The sequence below is a fragment of the Conger conger genome, chromosome 14 (assembly GCF_963514075.1).
Source record: "Conger conger chromosome 14, fConCon1.1, whole genome shotgun sequence".
Classification (NCBI taxonomy): domain Eukaryota; kingdom Metazoa; phylum Chordata; class Actinopteri; order Anguilliformes; family Congridae; genus Conger; species Conger conger.
Genome location: NC_083773.1, coordinates 33,108,528 through 33,130,681, shown reverse-complemented (window position 1 = coordinate 33,130,681; position 22,154 = coordinate 33,108,528). Strand labels below are relative to the sequence as shown.

The 22,154-nt window shown below is 48.2% G+C and overlaps 1 protein-coding gene across 1 annotated transcript in view; it reads left to right on the top strand.

Moving 5' to 3' along the window:
* The window catches only part of LOC133109515 (ephrin type-B receptor 2-like), a 139,382-nt gene that overhangs the window by 102,533 nt on the left and 14,695 nt on the right, over window positions 1-22,154 (top strand). Inside the window, exons 6-9 of the mRNA XM_061218845.1 lie at window positions 13,957-14,081; window positions 15,567-15,729; window positions 18,575-18,683; window positions 19,344-19,411. Coding sequence (XP_061074829.1) covers window positions 13,957-14,081; window positions 15,567-15,729; window positions 18,575-18,683; window positions 19,344-19,411 — 465 coding nt within the window. The remainder of the gene's footprint in view (window positions 1-13,956; window positions 14,082-15,566; window positions 15,730-18,574; window positions 18,684-19,343; window positions 19,412-22,154) is intronic.

Here is a 22,154-nt window from a genome sequence, read left to right as displayed (position 1 = left end):
ATCCAGCCAGTCTGGCTTTTGTTACGGACGTGGTAGCTCTCATTCCCCGCTAAGTGATTGTGGTCTAGATGACTGCGCTCCAGTTATTTCACAAAGGAACAGAATTGATTAGCTATTTAATTGTCTCGGTAAAATGCATAGCCGGTGATGCCAGGCCTCGCTCTCCCATAACTGATGGGAAAGACTGGGGCCTTTATCCCGGCCTCTCTTTTGAGTCCTGCTGGCAGCAGAGGTGCACGTCATTTCTGATTATTTGACTGGTCCGAGTTCAATCTAGTGTGACTAGGCTGTCTGAGGCCCTACCATTACCTTACTGAACTCAAGAGTGTGTCGCCTGCGTCAAACCAAAGGGCGACGCACTCTGGCAGACGCCTCCAAGGGTTTGGCTTCTTTCGACGTCCAGGAAGTAGGCCTTCAGGATCGCCAGGAAAATTCGAAATAAGTAGAAAAAATCATGAGCTGAAATGTGAGTTCATTACTCTTTGGGACCCTTGTATTTGTGCTTGGAGCGGACTGCTTCCGAAAGTTCACGTCCAGCACAGGTTTATTCAATTACCCTCATTTACACATTACGCCGCTGAAGAGGAGGATTTAATTCTTTGAAGTGGCAGCAGTAAAGGTGGGGCAGTGACCTGTGCAGATGAAGTTAAGTACTGTATGGGAAAGCTGGCATTTTCGGCTGGTGGGCTCACGCGGCAATGTTTGCGTTCCAGTGTTTTGAAGTTTTATTGGCCATTCAATTTTCTTCCACTCCCGACTCCCCAAAACATTAACATTTGACCCTGTGAGTAAAATCGTCAGACATCACTCAGGCTGTTAGCGCGCCCTGAGAAGAAAGGGTTGCCTACGTTCATAAAACGGCTCTTTTCTCCCCCTCAGTGGCGCTTCTGGTTTTTGCAGTGCCGGGGACCCCGGGCCCTTGCGTGTAACAAAGCCGTCTAATGAGCCTCCCTCTCCCCTCCCTCTCCCCTCCCTCCCGCCCGTCACAATGCGGAGCGCCCGGCCCTGACCACGCAATCGCTGCAAATTGGGGTACGGGGCAGTCGCGTACCGTCTCCTGCGTTGTCTGTCACGTCGGATTATGAGCGGAGGCATCCCGTCTGACGGAGCTGTGAAAGGATCAAGCCCCCACCCCCAACACACCCGTGACCGGTTTGGCCCCAAAACACGGTGGGACGGGGGGGGTGGGCGCGGGGGTCGTAATTACGGCCCGGGGTTTCGGAGGCCCTCGAGGTTACAAAAACATCTTGTCACTCCTAATTACCGGAGGCGGTGCTAAGGGCACCGCATGCGCTGCGTGTTCATTGGACGCTTCGGAAAGGTTTGGAATGACCGTCAGCTCCGGGTTTAGGGCTCGGCGTGAAAGAAACAAACAGATGCATAAATCAGATCTGACTGGCGTGAAAGCGCTCTCTCATGTGAGCCACCCTGCTTAATTCTGTGACTTGTCAACGAGGAGCAATTAACATGCCGGAGCGAGGAATGAGGTTTTCGTTTTAATCTGGCCCCACCAAACTACACATCTTTACCCAACAGTTCTGAAAGTCTCTGAATCGCTAGGGGAAACTGCAGACTTAGTTAGGGGGAAGACGCCAACACATGGAGTGTGCGTGTCAGCACATTGACACATTTTGGTTCATTTAATCAGGGAGTATGACTAATTCTGGAACATTCTTGTTACCCTGAAATTGTATGATTTGGCATTGAGACACAATCCTGGTCAGAATGGTGAACCGTGACAAATTCCATTTTAAATGTACTGAGGAAACATCTTAATTTAAAAAATATTAATAAAAATATCTCTCTGAACCTCAGTTATGACATTCCTCTCCTTGCCAGGATTCTGAGACAAGAATTCAAGAGTAGTCTTTGGTAGTTATTAGAGACCAGTGAGACAGAGGCCCCCATAATGCTCAGATCATTGTGAGACGGTCTGAATGTCTACACGCTAGCATGCGCACCAGTTAACACATGCACAGACAGACACATTGACCTCCAGTCAGTATGAGCTGCAGTATGTTAGTATGAACACATGCAGTATGTTTACTGTACCTGTTAGTATGAACACATGCAGATGCCATTCTTTTTTTATTTACAAGCACAGGTAGATTTTTATTTCTGCCCAGGTACACCGCAAGAAATATAGGACATAAAATTGGGGGTAAAAGCAGTTAATTGGTGAAATGATGTAAAAACAAAGAAATTAAATCAAACTAAGCAATATGTGGTGTTGTGTAGTGGTTGTGTGGATGTGTAGGGGTTATGTAGTGGTTGTGTGGGGGTTGTGTAGTGGTTGTGTGGATGTGTGCTGGTTGTGTTGGCATTGTGTAGTGGTTCTGTGGATGTGTAGTGGTTGTGTTAGGGTTGTGTAGTGGTTGTGTGGATGTGTGCTGGTTGTGGTGGGGTTGTGTAGTGGTTGTGTGGATGTGTAGGGTTTGTGTTCAGGTTATGTAGTGGTTGTGTGGATGTGTAGTGGTTGTGTAGTGGTTGTGTGGATGTGTGCTGGTTGCGTTGGGGTTGTGTAGTGGTTGTGTGGATGTGTAGTGGTTGTGTATGTAGTCTGACAGTGCAGATGTACTGCAGGTGAACAGACTGGGTGCATGAGACAGTCTCATTAGTTGTGATTGGTTTCATCCGGTTCTCCCATCCTGTGCTTGCTGAAGATTTATGACTTCATTATTTCTGAAATTGCACTCGCCAAAGGGTAACCAGGCCACCAGCACAAGACAGGTGACCTGCCAGACCAGTCTTCCCATTTTAAACACTACTGGGTCATTCAAAACCTGTGAGTGAATGAATGGTTATTTTTGTCCTGGTATTGGCTGCATAACTTTAAACAAAACCGCATAATGGGCTTTTTTCAAAGGGCTATAGTTGATGAGTTCCTTTGGCCGGTCCTAAACAATAGTAGGTAGATCTGAGCATCTCACAAACCTCAATGCAGAGTCTGGCTGCCGCATTAGTTAGCAGCATGAGCTGGAAAAACTGGAAAGTTGGAAAAACTTTCCTAAAAAATCTGTATAACAAATCTTTTTTTCCCCACTTTGGGGAATTTAAAAGTAAAAATGTTTCTGTATCTGTGCCTCTGAAAAAGACATGCATAGACTCAAAAATATTCATCTATCATCTATTTCCATCTCTTGCACAGAGAGTAACTGCCTCTATTTTAACCATCCCAGTCACACCGTCCTCCATTATCAGCGGTGACTATATGTTGGCTGGCCTCAATGGCCAAACTATAGTTACTACACCAATACTTGGTCAGGTTCTGCCTCTGGTTTGCCTCTGTAATGGTAAAGAGAGACACCACTTTTCAAGTAGTAAACTTTTCAAACAAATTTTCATTGTCCCGATGCTCCAAATAAGTGCATTTTATCCAGATTTTCACTTGATTATTAGTAGTGATGGGTATTTGGTTAGTATGCTTCAGGACGAGTTACGCACCTCCCCCCCCCCCCACTCTCTCTCTCTCTTCCTCTCCCTTTTCCTCTCTCTCTCTCTCCCACCCCTGGCCCCTCCCTCTCCCTGACCTAATAGCATCTCTCATTGGTTCTGGCAGCTGTGAAATCAAATTATCCCTGAATGTTGAGATGTGTTTACAGCCTTTACAAGCTCTCACAAACATACGCAGACATGCACAGGACTTGCGGGAACTTGCGGGTTCTGGCTAATTCGATTGCTCTGTGGAATTATTCTGTCAAATGTTTGTGTATTTTCCAGGAGCTACCGAAAAAAAGCGAACCCTTCATTGAAGTTTGCATTTAGTGTAGCTTTCTTCAGTTCAACCTTATTTATTTAGCATATTGCTCGATTTAAGACGAGGCTGAAAGCTACAAGGCGCAGCCATTTTGACAGTTGCTTATCTGTACGCTGCATACACACCAGGCATGAAAAAGGTCAGGACATTTGCATTTGGAAAGGAGTGGGTGTGCTCGAAGATTCTCAAATAGCATAATGATGTCAGACTCGTTATGCTCTACCACAGAACAATTCTGTGAGCTCCGCACTGAAAATGCTGGCCCTGTCTCGGCGTTATGAATATTCATGAGGGTATATTCATCGGTCAATAGCTGAGCCTACAGATATTAATATGTTTGCTTCATTTGGGATTCCTCCCGTCCTTCTCGGTTTACATGATGGAACATTTATATTGTCATTTAGATTTCATTTGGATTGTCTCATTATGCGTGTGTGTGGCTTCTCCAGACTGAATGAAATTGAAGATGTCAACGGATGGCAAAGCAGGCTTTAATTATGTAGCATGTTGTGAATTATTGTGTATGTCGGGGGGAATGCGTTCAATTCTGGGTGGCTTAAACATACCCAGTTGTATATTATCTTCAGTTATTGTTGTTTGTCGCAAGCTTGTTGGGAAAAGCATATTGATTCAGATTGTAAAAAATTAAGCATGATCAGTGGAGGACTTTAAGGTTAAGGTAGACTGAGGATAGCTTTATTCAGTAGGGCTGTGTATGGCGGCCATTAGCCAACTCTCCTTTGTGTTTCCTAATATTTAAAGAGCATATTTAGGGAAGCCTTATTCTTAAAAAATAATGATAAAAAGAGATAAAATAACCCACAAGAAGTTATGCAAGTAGTGCTTTGTTTAGTTTTGTTGCTGAAATGTAGGGCCAAACCACATGTCTGGAGGGAAGAATTTTGTCCTCATGAATAAAATTGATTAATTCCTGAATTAAAATCAACAAATGCTTCTTAAAACATCCTCTAATAAAATGATAAAAATGGATGGATGGAAAATTTGGATGTTAGATTAAATCATTGGAGCTTCTCAGTTCTCTTCACATTGCAGTGTAGTTGCAGTTTAGCTCATTGTACTGTCAGCTGCAGGTACTTTGGTCTGTTCTCATGACTCGTGCGGTTGAAGAAGTCTTGTGTTATAAACAGTACTCAGAGGGTGATGCATCTCCGTCTCTTGACCTGCGCTGGCCCCTCCGCACTCTTGCCCCCGAGCAAGCCCAAGCTCACACACACATCAGGAGCTGTGTTCATTATTCCTCACCAGGGTCCATCTCTCTTAGCCACTGCATTAGGTCACATGAAGCAGGCCTACATGTCTCTGATGATAGGTAGCATCTTTGAGCATGGAAAAGTTACTCTCTGTTCGAAATTAGCAATAATAATTATGAGTATTGTTCCTGAATCACTGTTGTATTTGGCAGCCTAATTCTCATATAGTTATATTCAAACCCTGAAGCCAGGAGTACACCAAGCTGATGGATGCACGGTTGTCGGGCCAACAGCAGCAGACAGCAGAGGGCTCTCCTCGGCAATGGTCGAGTGATCTGTCCGAACTCTCTGACCAAACTCTCTGTCAGGGAGAAAGAGTAGGAGGCATTCCATGTGAGTTAAGCCATGGTTGCTACAGTGACAAGAACAAGGTGCCTTCGGGATTTGTATCGCATACTAGACAGAGAAGAGATCATAGATTTCAATCATTTCTCCCAGTTGTTTCCAACCCGGTTTCGCATGTTAGAAGATATGGTAACTCCTCTGATACGGCAGCAGAATGCAAACTACCTAACCATTTTTTGAATCGGGAAGCCGGTGGGCTCCAGGTGCATTGTGCAAGGGATGACCGCAGCGTCTGCAGACATGTGCTGAGAAAGCCTTAATAAGTGTTTGAATACAGCTATGTACACTCATTGAGCACTCTCTTAGGTATGTATTAGACATTTTATTTGCATTGACAAGCTGGGGTATAGGTCTACCTAATAAAGTGATCACTGAGTGTATATGAGAATTAGGCTGTCTGATAAAACAGTTACCTCCCACATTGCTGATATCAGACAGCCTAATTCTCCAATGACCATATTCAAACATTTCTTAAGGCTTTTCACTGCACGTTTGAGATATCTACTGCTGAAATCTGAGCCGAAAGTTTTTCCTTAGTGACCAATCTTATTTTTCCAGAAATAGGGTTTGTTTATGGTGTTTGTTCTAAAGCTCTGTGATACAGCAGGGATACATGCCGAAGGTAATATTCTCCATATCTCTTAAATAAGCAGACGCTGCTCTGAACGCATGTATTCCCGTTGGTTGCTGTCCTCCTCCTGGGGCTGAGTGCGTGGTGGTTCCTGATGGCAGCGAGCGGGAGAGAAGGCCCAGTTACGGCTGTTAGCTGTTAGCACGTCTCATCCTGGCGCTCCTCTCAGGCTGCGGTTGGTGGAGATGCAGCAGTGCAGGGGTAGCACAATCACACCATCTGATCTGAATCAGCTCAGTGAGTAACGAGAGGCTGAAGGAGCCCGGCTCCGGATAAACCTTCGGAAACAGAGGCCTGTGTGCTTATGGGCAGCTATGGAACGAGCTGGATTGTGTTAGCTCATGAGTCCTCTCCGTCACCTGCCTGGTCTCCCGGTTCTCCAAGGTCAGACCCTGCGAATGGTCTGAAAAACTTGATACCACAGCCTCCACTGAACTCATCCACAGAGCTTGGCAGTTTAAAACCATTAGGTTTGTAGTTGCTGAAAAGAAATGCGATGTGGGGCTTTTGCTCCAAACCCCAATTTCTAAACCAGCAGTGGCATCTGAAAAATGAGAAATAACAGCATGAATAAATTCCTCAACGCTTCCTTAATCTAAGAATAAATAAAACAGAAAAAACGCAGACTGAGACCTTGTACTTTGTTCTGAAAGCTTCAGAACTTTTCATTGCTTTGGGGCGGTTTGGATTAGAAATAATCGTCTCAGTGATAAGCATTTGACAACTGTGTAAGCCTCTGAATTTAGTGTTTCGGAATTTGCATATTGTGTGTAGATCAGTGAGGATGCTTTAAAGCATGAGGAACTGAAATCTCAACAGTCAGGCTTTACTACTTTGGAAACTCTCTCAAGAGATGAAACAACCCAGAAATCTATTGCAGATGGGGATCAGGGAGGACTGCCAGGCTGGTTTGGGTCCAGTGTTCTCAGAGTGCATGCAGAACACAGGCTGCTCCCCCTGAAGAGTGCTGTAAATCAGGAATAGTTACAGCAGGGAGAACACTGCTTGTTTAGAGGAGGACCGGGGGTGGTAAATGTGTATTATCTTAATTGGACAGCGCAGAAGAATATACACCTTTGAATTCAGCCAAGGAGCTGCATCTTTTAGCGTCTTCTTTAACTTTAACTGATGAAATGAGTCGTGTGATGGAGGAATAGTTTGAACAGACCCCAGTGAGGAATGTGCAGGTTTTTATGGAGGTGTCTGGTTTGGAGTCCCTCAGCCGGGTGATATTCGGTCTGTGGTGGGCTTATCCCCCCCATGTGTCTTTCATGTCGTTAAATGCAGTCCGTTCTCCGACATGTTTCACAAGTTAGCCTCTCGAGGGGGCAAGGATAGGCCTCTGGAAAAATTAGTGTATGGTAAAGAGAGGAATGCCTTTTAAATGCCGATGGCTTTTTCAGGATAGCAAAAAATGCAGCTGTGTGTGTATGTGTGTGTGTGTGTGTGCGTGCTGTTCCACCAGTCTCCTTCTTCCCATCATGCCTCTGTGAGGGTTGTGTGTGTGCCTCTCTTGGCCAATCGTTACCAGAGAAAGCCTGGAGGCAGGCGACGAGCAGGGAGCAGAAAGAGTGAGACGGGCTGAATGGGCAGCAGAGAAAGAGAGGGGCAACACGCCCTGAATGAGCAGGGGAGCACTAGAACAGAAAGGCCCCAGACGGAACAATAGCCGCAAAGGGTTATTTATTTACTGACTGGGTAGAGAGATTGAATGAGACGGATCAGGGTTCAGGAAATTGCTTTTGAGCGTTTGCAAGGCCAACCGATGTTCCCGGGATGCAGCGTTAAATTGGCGGAGATTTAAATGACTGGAAAATGACTTCGTAAATCTCATTTCTTTTGTGGACGGCGGAAGTGGCCGGGCCCTCCGTGCCGGGGGGAGGAGTACCTCTGTGAATGTGGCACGGCGTCAGCGTGTTTTATACCCCGGCGTTGTGCCGCGTCTCCGCTCCAGAACCTCACGCTAGAGCGGTTCACAGGGCTGCCAGGTCCTCCTGCAGAGTGTGGGACCGCACAGCACAGCTCTTTAGGCATTCCGGTTCGCTCTGGCTCCGGCCTCGCCCTGTTCCCGCGCCGTCTCTCTTATTTATTATATATTTTTTCGGCTGAAAAGAAAGCATCGCTTTGTCTTCGACAACTATGATGTGGTGCTCTGTGAACAGCCTTTCCTATTTTTGGGGAGTGAGGTCTGCCTCCGTTAGGATGTGATTTGACATATTTCAGAATTTGTTCTCTTCAGTAAGCGGACCCCACACTTCACTGTCATAAGGTGTGATGGGTTGAATTATTTATTGAAAGAGCTGTGGGGAAAATTCAGTTTGCGATGTCAAAGTGAATCCTCCTCTTATTTATTTTGCAGCATGTAATGATCAAGTAGAATATGTAGGGTATATAATGTGAACTGTAGTCGGTAAAAATACAGTGTGACACTTGCGAAGCCCTGTCCTCATTAGAGAAGTGTAAGATCTTTCTGTTTCTTCTGTTGTAGAAAACTATCCCTAGATTACATTTTAGACTAATGCGTCAATAGTTGTTTGGATCAAATCTGTCTCCGCTCTTAAAGATGTGGACTGTTAGTTCTGGATTCCAGATGTCAAGTATCCCAGATTGAACATTTTTTCAGCTGCTGTAGTTTAGTAGCAGGGATGACTTCAGGCTCACATGTTTGTCCTGATTGGATGGCCTTTCATGTCCTTCTATGCCCAGTCTGTAATGCAGGATTGCAAGGCTTTTTTGTTCCTTTTAGTCACCAGAGAGAATTGTTTTTCACAGATTTATTCCAATTAATTTATTTCACACATTTCTTCTAATGGGTACCCCCCCCCCCCCTTCTCTTGCAAGGGCAGTTACTGTATGTTCTCAGGTTATCGAACTGTTGTGTTTACTTTATTGTCCTTACCTATAGTAAGTGTTTTATTGTCTCATTGTAACTAGCCAAAATTATGATTTTGTTGGCATTTACATGTTTTATTTATAGTTTGTTGTCTTTAATGATAAGCATCAATCATTGGTGTTCTAACTTGGTGGAGCAGTGGGTAGCACTGTTGCCTCACAACAAGAAGGTCCTAGGTTGGAGCCCCGCCCGGGCCTTTCTGTGTGGAGTTTGCTTGTTCTCCCTGTGACTGCGTGGGTCTCCTTCGGGTTCCTCCCACAGTCCAATGACATGCAGGTTAGGGACTATAGATGAAAATAAGCTCATTAGCTAACATTTACATTGATGTGGAAAATGTTGATTAATGTGCACTGTCCCTGGTAAATAAAATTGACTCTGGGTCTATGAAGTGACCAAAAATCTTTGAATGGTGCTGTTGTGTGCTCTTAAGATGCTTTTAAGAAATTGCATCATTTGGCTGTAGTCAGACAGTGGGCTTAGTAGGTTAACCCATTCTCTGAATAAAGCATATGCGCACACACACAGAACATGTTCATGTTCATGTTCATGTGTGGGGTGCACGATGAAGAGAATGTCTCGTGATTCCTGTCACTGTCAGAAAGAGACAGAGCGAGGTGGGAGGGAGACATTTTAGTCTCACATCCCAATTCCTCCCGAATCACTTTTCAAGCCTTGGCTACCGTTTCCCTAACGTATACCAGTGTGTGCCTTTCCCTCCAGATTCCACTGGCACCGAAGCGGATTCTCCTGCGCGTTTCCCTGCTTGGGACTCTTCCCTGGGAACTGTGTCGCGTGAATACGCGCCGGCCCTGCCAGCGAAATGGCCGAGGCCTCGCTCCGAGGGCGAGTCTGCCTCCATTACCGCGCCGTGACAGCTGGAGCGCCGCACGATGTCATTAACCGCCATTATCGGCATCGCACTAAAAGAGGAACGGCCAATGCTGTCACTACCCTGCTAAGCTCCTGCATTCCTTTATCAGAAGCAGGAGGAATAGGACGACTGTGGCTGGCAGGCGAACGCTTTAGCGCATACAAGCAAAACGCATCTCAAGGGGCCGGGCCCCGGGTATTATCGGTCGATCGATCAAAGAGCTGCGCACTGCCACTCTTTTGCTGTTAGGGTAGGGGAGTCAGGGGAGTCAGTTATTTTGCACAAGTCAGGAAGTGGTCTTCGTGCTGAAAGAACCGCAGGAATCGGCCCGGGAAGATTTTGTACTGGCAGCTGTCCATCTTTAATGCATCAGAACATATGCGCAGTGTGTGTGTGAGGGCCCCCGGGGCAGATCGGCCGTACAGAACGCGGACGGATGGCCGTGTCTCATGTAAATGGGATGCATGCTCGGAGAGCATGTGGCGGCCGTATACTGACGGGCGTCTGTGATTGAAAGCTTGTGAGCTCTGAATGCGAGGCTCATGACTGCACCAGTGAAGGGCCGGGCGGTAATTCGGCACAGACAGAGCCGGGCGGGGCAGCCCTCCCTTAAAGGGCCGCTCGGCTTCGGATCTGAAGCGTTCCCGCTTCCTCCCGGGAATCTCCTCCCTGGTCTGCAGGAGGGCTCCCACGTCCTGGATAGACACTGCATCTGCAGGGGGGCTCTCAGGCCCTGGACAGAGACTGTGTCCACAGGAGGGCTCTCAGGTTCTGGACAGAGACTGTGTCCACAGGAGGGCTCTCACATCCAGGAGAGAGACTGTTTCCACAGGAGGGCTCTCACATCCAGGAGAGAGACTGTGTCCTCAGGCTCGTTTTCCAGCCAGCTGCTCAACAGCCTTTTTCCGCACACTGTTTCTGTGAGCTAATCGGTTTAGCTTCCTCTCCCTGGCTCTGAAATGGCGGTCTTATAAGGAGAGGAGGAAGACCTGCTGGATCGTAGCCCTGCAGGACCGGGTTTGAGTACTCACGGGGCGCGCTGAAATCGAGTCAATCTCGCAAAAATCCTCCAAGACCAAGTGTGAATGCTGACCCCAGAGGCGCCTTCCCAGACTGCGGCTGTAAAAACGAAGAAAATGTTTTTGTATATATTCTCCCTCGCAGAGAGGAATATCAGTCGTAAAGTACTCATGTGATTTCTGCTGGATAATAGCTGGTATCCTGCGGCTGCCATTTTTCTCTCCGTATGGCTGGGGTTTTGACAGGGTGGACGGCGGGATGATAGTAAACAGAGTCTTAGAGCAGAGAGGGAGGGCGGACTCGTGTGAAAGCACCGTGTCGGCCCTGAGAAAGATTCGAAACCAACTTGGATCAATTCAGACTTTATAAACACTTCCTGAAAAATGACTGCCGCACCGTGCCAAGTAAGCTTTTTGTGACATTTCAGACTTTTGCGCAGGTATGAATGTATAATTTATTTACCGCCTGTCTTCACGTGTGTGTAATGAGTAAGGTCTGTGAAACTTGCTGTGTGGTACGTTGCAAGCAAATTGCACCAGTAAATTACTTCTACTCCTGCAATAGAGGAGGGATCACTCTCCTAGGCCTTACAGACCAGTGGCAGTGTCTCGTCTGGAGCCGTACATGTGGGCAGGAAGATCGAAGGCCCTTGGGGACGTTCTCCATACCTTTCACACTCAGCCGCGGCTGAACCTTCGCACATAATACTTAATGGCACCGGGGGTCATCTGATGCAATTCTCAGGGTTTATTCAATAGGCACATTTTTCACAGAGATGCTACTGGGAAATGGAGTCCAGGGTGAAAGCTCTATATCATGTAATGTTTCACAGCGTCTGCTGGGCATTGAGGTCCGGGGCCAGCATAAAACTACTCAGTTATCTCTTAACAGTCGGGTTCATCTCCTGTGCACACCATCGTAAACCAATTTGCTGGGTGTTTGTCAGCCGTATTTCCCTCTGGCCGCATCCATACAGAGGTTCCCTTTTCCTTGGGCTGTTGACTATAACCATGCGCACTAGACAATGGCTCCTCTTGTGATCTTCCCCAGGGTTTGGTCTCTCGCAAGGCATTATACGTAACAGATGAGAGGCACACTGACCTCGCGCTGAATGAAGAATCACATGACGCATGGTGACATTTTTTCTTCCGCTTGGCTTGGCCTTGACTTCTGACCCACTCCCTCCCCATGACAAAGCTGCCATTTTTGGATTTGGCTTATTTGCACTACATTATTACCGCGCACGTGATCAAAATAAACACTATAATTCACAAAATCTGACTATAACTCATTGTATGGAAACTCTTGTTGTACTTGACTGAATTTCAGTCGCGTACAGTAAAAGTGCCTTATGCACAAAAAAGACGCTATAACGTAACCTCAGATACAAAATTAGAAAGCCAAAACAAAATCTCAGTTTTGTGTATTGCATATTTGCGGCCCAAGCAAATTGCATTGGGTTTTTGTGTGACTGCGAAATTTGGGTTTGCACCACAAATTTGTTCTTCCTCCTAAAATTTGAGGCCTCAGCCTTGGAAGTCGGCACTGCCAAACACTTTGCTCTGACATTCAAGAGTTTAGCAGCACAGATCAATTACTGGAGCAAAACGAGAGAGGAACCCGCTCTCTGACGAGGGAGGGACCCGGTCTCCGGGCCTGACGAGAGATTTTGTGTGCGCGTTATCCGTTCAGATTCAGAGTGCTTTTCGTTCTTCTTTTTTTTAAGCGACAGTGAAAAATAGTTTTCAGACCACCGATACCACAGCTCGCACCGCGGAAGCCTTTCATCTCAGTGCCTGCACGCCCTGTGAAGGCGGGATAATAGGGCTTTGTTTTGACTTGAGCACGTTGCGGTTTGCTAACATTGTGCCGGTCGTGGTTATGTGGGGTCTCACGTGTCGGACCATTACTGGACCACCTCTGTATGAAAGGGTCACGTGTTAGGGAACTTAGTTTGGACACTGTCCTATTTGTTTGCCCACCATCCCTCCAACGCCACTGCAGAACTGGCTAAAAGCTGTTTGGGAGGTACCCCACATGCTGAACCCCAAAGTTCCCAAAAAGACTGTAAATCAGTTGTGACCACACCCGCATAATTACCCAATAGGTCATGATAGGCCCTCTGACCTGTCCGTCCCTACTCTCCCTTGATCTTAAAGCCTCACCAGTGGTCAATGCTAACTACCACCCACATCTGCCGAATATTTCTAACCCTGGATTGTGTCCATGTTGTGTGTTTTATGTGGCGGTATAAAAACCTTTTAAAGACTCTTGCGTATTCTGACCGATACTTCACTGCGACAACGAATATCCCTAACCAGTGCGGAGACAACCCGACACACGGAACAGCAGCAGTCCCTATAGTCTCCCCCTTTCCTTTCCAGCCTCTTTATCTCTGACAGTCCCTTCGCCGTTCACTGTGCGAGGCTGTGGAATGAATGTGCTCATTCAGCGGTTATGAAGAAATCAAATATTTGTTTGTGTGTGGCCGTGTGTGCGCCTGTGTGAGAATGGTGGTTTAACTGCAGATGGTGATGTGTGCTGTGTGCTGCCTGCATGTGCACTTAATGTGTTTCAGAGTGAACGCAAGCCTCTGACATATGTCTGGTTGATGCGAGTGAAATTCAGACATGACTGCTAGCCGTGTTCGTGCTCTTCACTCTTTTCTATGGAGCCACGTTGCTCTAACTCATGGCTGTCAAACCGGAGGGCTGCTGTGTCTCCGGGTATTTGTGGTTTCCTTTAAATCAGCAGCGAATTACGGTCTTGAGAACAAGACGCGTGGACTCCAATCGATAACTTCATCGGTTAATCATTTGGGCTGAAACTCACCTAAAACCAGCAGTCAAGGACTGGAGTTTGACACCTCTGTTCCAACATAAAGGACACCGAGATGTTGTGAGATGGGCATTTTGCTCTTTGAGGTTTGCCTGTAGCGTAGTGGTTAAGGTAAATGACTGGGACACGCAAGGTCGGTGGTTCTAATCCCAGTGTAGCCACATTAAGATCTGCACAGCCGTTGGGCCCTTCAGCAAGTCCCTTAACCCTGCATTGCTCCAGGGGAGGATTGTCTCCTGCTTAGTCAAAGCAACTGTACGTCGCTCTGGATAAGAGCGTCTGCCAAATGCCAATAATGTAATTGTCTCTCTCTCTCTCTTCCTCGCCTAGCGCCCTCAGCTGTGTCCATCATGCACCAGGTGAGCCGGACTGTGGACAGCATCACGCTGTCCTGGTCCCAGCCCGATCAGCCCAACGGGGTCATTCTGGACTACGAGCTCCAGTACTACGAGAAGGTATGTGCCGTGTGCCCGTTTTCAGATATAGATATGCATCGTCCCACACTGCCAGAACAAGGGCCCTAATTAGGCCCTGCTCCTCTGTCCTCCTATTTCTGACTGCGGTTTATAGGCTGCAAGTTTTTTATCTGAGGATCGTGCTGACAGCTGCGGACAAAACAAAGCACATCTCTCATCTTATTGTGGGTGAGAGATACCATCTCTGCTGCTCTGTGTCTGTTTACAGGCACTTGTTCCAAGCAGACCTAGAGCTTCATCTCCTCCCTTTAGTGGAGATTAGTGACAGCCAGTCTACATGGCTCTGGATTCAAACAGCTGCAAAGCTGGGGGGCTTTCAAGCGAATAAAAACTTTATGGAAGGGCCGATGATCAAGTACTGACAGATGTAAAAATAAAACCGCCTTTTTCAAAAGCAGGGTCTTCAACTTTAGCAAAAACACATACGCACATGTATAGACACATACGCACACACACACCCAGACAGAGATACACACACACACACAGACCGAGATACACACACACACACACACACACACACACAGATACACCCACACACTCACACACACAGATACATGCACACACAGACACACATACACACACACACAGACACACACACACAGAGATACATGCACACACACACACAGACACACATACACACACACACAGACACACACACAGGCACACATACACACGTATAGACACATACGCACACACACATACACAGACAGAGATACACATACACACACACAGACAGAGATACACATACACACACACAGACAGAGATATACACACACACACACACACACACAGACAGGCATACGCTCCCCCCGTACCTTGCTCCAGCTCCCTCAGACAGCGGCGTACGCGTTCTGTCGAAGCGCACGTCAGCCCCTCTCAGCAGGCGCGCGGTAATGAGCGAGCGAGGGCGCCTTCATGATGCTCCCGCTTTGCGGGAAATGGCTGTGTCGCGCTGAAATGATGCCGCACCGTCTGTGCAGCTGAAACACATTCATCTCGCCTGACCTAAAACTGCCAGCCCTTCTCTCCAGAGCCGTTTCATTCCAGCTCACGACAACTGCTGTGGCGGCTGCTGAGGCCCGTTTGGCTGATTAGTCAACCGCCGCTTTGGCTGCGACGCCTATTAGCGCTTATAATTACCATTCTGACTATTAGTGTTTATAATTACCTCCCTAATCAGAACCGTCACGTGACTTACACATTCCTGGATGTGGATATCTCCATGGTAATGGTAATTATTGACAGATGGATCATCTCCATGGCAATGTAATTTCCTGCCAGGTGTGGCCATCTTGCTGACAATGTTAACTACTGTACTGATGCATGCCGTGATGTCTGCGGTTACAGTTATTACAGTGATTTCAGTGGTCATTACTGCTGGATTCTTCAGTGCAATTCTGCTGGTTGCTCCTACAGGGTAATTATTGTGCTGGCCTTTAAACGTTATTACATATATCCCCTTAGGACCTGACAGAATACAATTCCTCCACGGTGAAGAGCCAGACCAACACGGTGGTCATTCGAGGCCTCAAGCCAGGAGCCATCTACGTGTTCCAGGTGCGGGCCAGGACCGTAGCCGGCTTTGGACGCTACAGCGGAAAGATGTACTTCCAGACCATGACTGAAGGTGAGGACGGCACCCACGTGACTGCGCACGCACAGGCCCTGCTGAAGAAACAGCTCAGGCTAGGTTTTGAAACAGCTGGTAGCTGGTTGACCAGTCAGACCAGCTCCTTACTCAACATGGTTTGACCGGCTCAAGCTATGTTTTGACAGAACTGGTAGCTGGTAATTCCAGCTGGTCATAGCTGGATTTTACACTAGGGTGACCATGGACACGGCACCTGTAAGTTCCCTCACAAGACAACGCCAGGCTGCCAGTGAGCTGGGCTTGGTGTTAAAGGAAACTAGTGCAGAATGTGTCCAAACAGGACTGACAGGTCCAAGAATAAAACATGGGAATACTGTGATACAGGTGGGACTTTGTCTTCATTAACAGCATAGCCGTATTGGAAAATGGAAATCTATTGCTGCCAGAGTTGGATATTAGTTTTTCCTGTTATCGGAAAAATGGCATTTCCTGCTTCATTTCCTGCAATTGATGGTATCAGACTTTATTTGCCAATATGGTTTTGGCGCTAAAGGTGCTCTTTTATGTGCCTCACTGACTTTTTGGCCGCTTTTACTTTTTCAGCAATTCAAGGCCAGAATCATTCCTTTCCTTCCTACCCTTTTATCAACGAGCCCCTTTAAAAGTGTATTTCACCTGAGAATGCAGAGCGCTCAAGGTACTCTTTTCATTGGTTAGGCTGTTTACAAGATGTCTGTTCTCCAAATTTTCCAACAGGCAGTCTCCTTGATAAAATTGTGCTCTGCCTTTACCAAGGGCCACAGTCAATTAACACCAGCAGACCATTCTCGTGACCCTTTGTTCAATTTTAAGGGCAACATAACTACTTCATTTGTCCTGTCCATTTCTTATTATCAGTGTCTAAACAGCCAGTACAAGTTTTACCAAGTGCATTGGGACTTTTCTGAAGAGCGGTAATAGTTCCTTAAAGCATTCGGCCATTACATTAATTGCGTTTTGGCAGACGCTCTTATCCAGAGCGACGTACAGTTGATTAGACAAAGCAGGAGACAATCCTCCCCTCGAGAAATGCAGGGTTAAGGGCCTTGCTCAAGGGCCTCCTGCTCGTAGTCAAGCGCGCGTCATTGTGGCACGGCGCAAGCAGCGATGTGCAGACACAGAGAAAAAGGGGAATGACTTCCTGTGAGTCAGGGATCAGATGCCAGTGCGCTAATCGCTGCTGAAAGACACCTGTGGGCAGACTGGCCCAACACGCAGCAGAGCCAGGGCAGGCGTGCGGGCCACAGCGTAACTCTCTAAACATCTCATTACCTGCGCTGCCCAGGGACGCAATTAGCCCGATCCCCCCTTCAGAAGCCCCCGGCCTGGAGCGGAGCCAGGGCCGGGCCGGCGCTGGGATGGGCCGGGAGGGGCAGGGAGTGGGCACGGAGCCCCCCGGAGCTCAGCCAGACGGCCCTGCCCCAGCTGCGGCTCCGGAGCAGTCATTATAAAAGCCAGCGAGAGAGACGACAGAAGAAAGGCATTCTTCCGAGAGCAGCGGACAGATGAAAGAGGGGTCTCTCGCACGCGTCAGGCCGTCAGCGCCTCCCCTTGGCACAGACGCGGCCGTGCGTTTCCCCGGCCCGCCCCCGGCGATGCCGTGTGTCCCACTGTCGCCTGGAGGGGCACGAGCGTCGTCACGGCTACGGGGGCCATGCCAGTACCCTCTCCCCGGCCTTCTGTCCCGCGCAGGAGAGTCCCCGTCCGTCTGCCAAAAACGCGCTCACTCGCACACCCCTCCATATGCTCCGGGCTCCCCGCCACCCCGGGGCGCAAATCTGTGCTAAATGGAGTGGAATGTTTTATATAGTGCCTTCCATCTCGTGATCTCACGGCTTTACAGTGAGGGGGGGGGGCTCATCTTCTGCCACCATCGCTGTGCGGCACCTCACATTCCATCTGCCTGCAGTGTGCACCCAGTGTGCACCCAGCAAACACAAAATGTTCTCGCAATGTTACTGAAATGTTTTGCCAATGTTGTAGCATTGCCACAACTGGGGCGGCCTGTCGTGTAGTGGTTAAGGTGCGTGACCGGGCCCCGCAAGGTTGAAGGTTCGATCCCCGGTGTAGCCACAATCAGATCCTCACAGCCGTTGGGCCCTTGAGCAAGGCCCTTGTCTCCTGCTTAGTCTAAATCAATTGTAAGTCGCTTTGGATAAAAGCGTCAGTCAAATGACATGACATGACATGTAATGTGATGGAACAACATTGCAGCCATATGGTAAGTTTTGTGTTAGTTTGGGAACCCATATTCTTTACATTAGAGCCAACACATTCCAACTTAATGCATCAACTGACAATTCAAGAAGTGTCGTGTTCAAGCGCAATACGCATTTAAACAAAAAAAATAAAAAATGTAATGCTGTGGTCTGGGCGGCACGGATGGTGCAGTGGGTAGCACTGCCGCCTCACAGCAAGGAGGTCCTGGGTTCGAATCCCTGTCGGCCGGGTCCTCTCTGTGCGGAGTTCTTGCATGGGTTTCCTCCGGGTACTCCGGTTTCCTTCCACAGGTTAGGTTAGGCTGATTGGAGAGTCTAAATTGCCTATAGGTATGAGTGTGTGAGTGAATGGTGTGTGTGCCCTGCGATGGACTGGCGACCAGTCCAGGGTGTATTCCTGCCTTTCGCCCAATGTATGCTGGGATAGGCTCCAGCCCCCCTGCGACCACAATAAGCAGGTTAGGATAATGAATGAATGAATGAATGCTGTGGTCTGTTGAATCTCTCGCCCCTCACCTGGGTGATGCACGGCAGCCATTTTGTGGCAGCAGGCTCAGCAAACATCGAGCGGGGCGGGAGGGGATTGTGTGCGAGACTGACAGTGTGTCTTCTCATGTTCACAGAGGAATACAACACCAGCATGCAGGAGAAACTACCCCTCATCATCGGCTCTGCCGCAGCCGGCCTGGTCTTCCTCATCGCCATCGTGGTCATCATCATCGTCTGCAACCGGTGAGTCAGTCCTGTTCCCGAGTCGGTCGTGCCAGGGGGTCTCGTTCCTCTTTGTTACTCAGCCGGAAACTGAGATGCCAGGAACTGGGGGGCGGACCTGTCCCGTAAAGCTGGGATGTTTTTTCCTGCTTCATTAAAGCTGTTGTTACTGCGCTCTAGCTTGTAAAAGGCAAGTTTTTACGAGACTCATGCCCCACGTGGCTGTTGGGTACGCAGCTGCCAGGGTTGGCTGGCTCAGGGAACTGACAGGGTTTCCTGGTGCAGGGCACTGGAAGGGTTGGCTGGCTCATATCACTGACAGGGTCTGTTGGCACAGGGCACTGACAGGGTTTGTTAGCTCAGGGAACTGACAGGGTTTCCTGGCACAGGGCACTGAGAGAGTTCACTGGCACAGGGCACTGACGAGGTTGGGTGGCACAGGGCACTGACAGGGTTTACTGGCGCATGGCACTGACAGGGTTTGTTAGCACAGGGCACTGACAGGGTTTGTTAGCACAGGGCACTGACTGGGTTTGTTAGCACAGGGCACTGACAGGCTTCACAGGCACAGGGCACTGACAGGGTCTGTAGGCTCGGGGCACTGACAGGCTGCTCACCGCGGCTCCCGTTGCCCTCGTGCCTGTGCCAGACCAGCGCTATAGCGGTTTGTGTTTCCCCCAGGAGGAGAGGGTTCGAGAGGGCGGACTCCGAGTACACAGACAAACTGCAGCACTACACCAGTGGCCACAGTGAGTAACTCCCCCCACCCCGTCCTCTTCCTCAACCTGTCCCCCTGTCCGCTTTCTTATCTCCCTCTATATGCCCCTGCTGCCTCCCCATCCACTCTCTATCTCCCTCTATACGCCCCTGCTGCCCCCCCATCCACTCTCTATCTCCCTCTATACGCCCCTGCTGCCCCCCCATCCACTCTCTATCTCCCTCTATACGCCCCTGCTGCCCCCCCATCCACTCTCTATCTCCCTCTATACGCCCCTGCTGAGCTCACTCCCCCGGACTGCCAGATGCTGCCAGGGTCAGATTCAAAGTCCTGACTCTGGCCTACAAGACATCCCCTGCTCACCTACACAACATAATTCAACCCTGCACACCTGCCCACCTACACAACATAATTCAACCCTACACACCTACACAACATAATTCAACCCTGCACACCTACACAACATAATTCAACCCTGCACACCTACACAACATAATTCAACCCTACACACCTGCCCACCTACACAACATAATTCAACCCTACACACCTGCCCCCCTACACAACATAATTCAACCCTGCACACCTGCCCACCTACACAACATAATTCAACCCTGCACACCTGTCTACCTACACAACATAATTCAACCCTGCACACCTGTCTACCTACACAACATAATTCAACCCTGCACACCTGTTAATGACTTCCTCCCACCTGCATGAGTGGAGTGGTTCTCCACACCAGAGCTACTCCACCCTTGGAACAACCTACCCATTCCTTTAAGAACTGCCCAGTCATTTTCCATGGCAATCCAAAGACACTTCTCTTCAAACAGCACCATGACTGGCTAACACTTCTCCTCCACTCACACCACAGTACCCTAATCTAGTATCACTCATATATCACTTGTGTCTTGACATTCTAGCCCTCTCTTGTTTGTAGGGCTTTGTATCTTCATCTCGCACTGCATTTGTGTCCATCTTGGCGCAGTAGTTTACCATATCTATTGAATCATGCCACGTTTCTAGTTTGACATGCCATACTTGCTGATTTGGCCTATATTTAGCATGTGAACTAGGCTTGATGTCCATAGCTGTAGACAACTGATACTTCAATTGTACCTTATGTGAATTGTACCTTAGCCGAAGCTGTGTTCTGTAGTTGTTCCGATGACCTTCAGTATGCACTTTGTGTACAGCTCTTTGAATAAAAGTGTCTGCTGAATAAATAAATGTAAATGTATCTCTCGCTCACTTTCTCTCTTTCAGACGCTCTCTCTCCTTCTTGCTCCTTCTCTCATTTTCACTTTCTCACTTTCTCTCTTGGAGCTCTTTGTGAACATATATTTTCAGATTTATTTTTTTACTGCCATAGCTGTTATGATTCATGCATTTATTTGCTTATTTATTTTGCATTTGAACAGATATCGTTGCCCCAATGCTCCCGGTAAATATTAAAGAAATGCAGCTTATAAATTATTCCATTTCTACATGCATACAGTCCAGGCCGTCGGTACAGGATTCCATTTATAGAAAGCAAATCCTTCGGAGGAGACTTTGAAATGGCACCTTCCCTGCAGAAGTGATGATTTAAAACAGACTGATCTTTAAGAAGGCTTATACTTTATCTCCCTTCCTCACTCAGCTAACTGTAAATGCAGAGCAGAGCTCCTTTTCCCCCCTCTGCCCCGTTCTTACCTCGCCTATCAATCCAGGCAGCATCCGCGGGCTAATCAATGCTATCTGATTGTGATAACGGCACCGTTCACTCTTCCCGAGGCACCACTAGAGACAGCAGGATTCCCTGCTGTTCATTTCTCCCTCGTAACCGTGTTACTTACTGTACGTGCATCAATTTTTGCGCTCGTCTTGTTGAGGCTAATCACTGACTCACACTCCCACTGTACTCCTACATCTGCTTCTGTCTTCTTTCTACGTCCCTCCACGTCCCCCCGTGGAGTTCTCTAGAACTTTCCACCTGGAACAACGCCGTTTCTGCCCAGATGCGGTTTATAGGATCTGCGGTCCACATGGGGCCGTGGGCCCTGGCAGCCATGTTAGATGTGTTGATGGACAGGGAGGCAGAAGTGGATGATATGTGGCGCTGTGCAGTGTTTTTCATGTCTGCCACATGTCAGTTTTATAACGTCTGAGATTTTATGCTTTACACGGCACTGCCCCTCCCCCTCCCCCTCCGCGCGCCTCTCCACTCTCCCCGGGTTCAATTAATTGAGTACTTTCACATGAGGCACTCAACTTTTAATAAAGTGCTCTTCCTGGATAAAACGAGTCCTGCCTGATGTATATTTTATTACGCCTGTGGCAGGCCGCTTGTGTATCCTGGAAACGGCTTCGCCATCCGGCCTTGTGCCTGGCCTGCCTCGTACAGTTAGTTGGATCGGCAGGGTCTCTGGCCATGAATAAATCAGTCAGTCATCAGAAACGGTCAGGAGCCAGATATGGCCTTCAGAACCAGAATAATCGGATTAGGCGCCCGGGATTCATAAAGCCCTCAACATTTCCAAAAGGCCATCTTAAGCCTATTTACCTGGCATCTGGACTTAAGAGAGCCAATTTATTTCTTGGAGCAGAACCCAGTGATAAGCGCCTCGCTCTATGACGTTAAATGCTCCACTCTGGCACCCTCAGCTTCCCCTGCGTGGATAAGGACAGTATACTGCCTTGCCTTAGCCTGTCCATCTGAATACAGCCCAGTAATCAATTACACACTTTCCAGGCCTGTCAGCATGATATCTAAGCTCAGTGTCTCTCATACT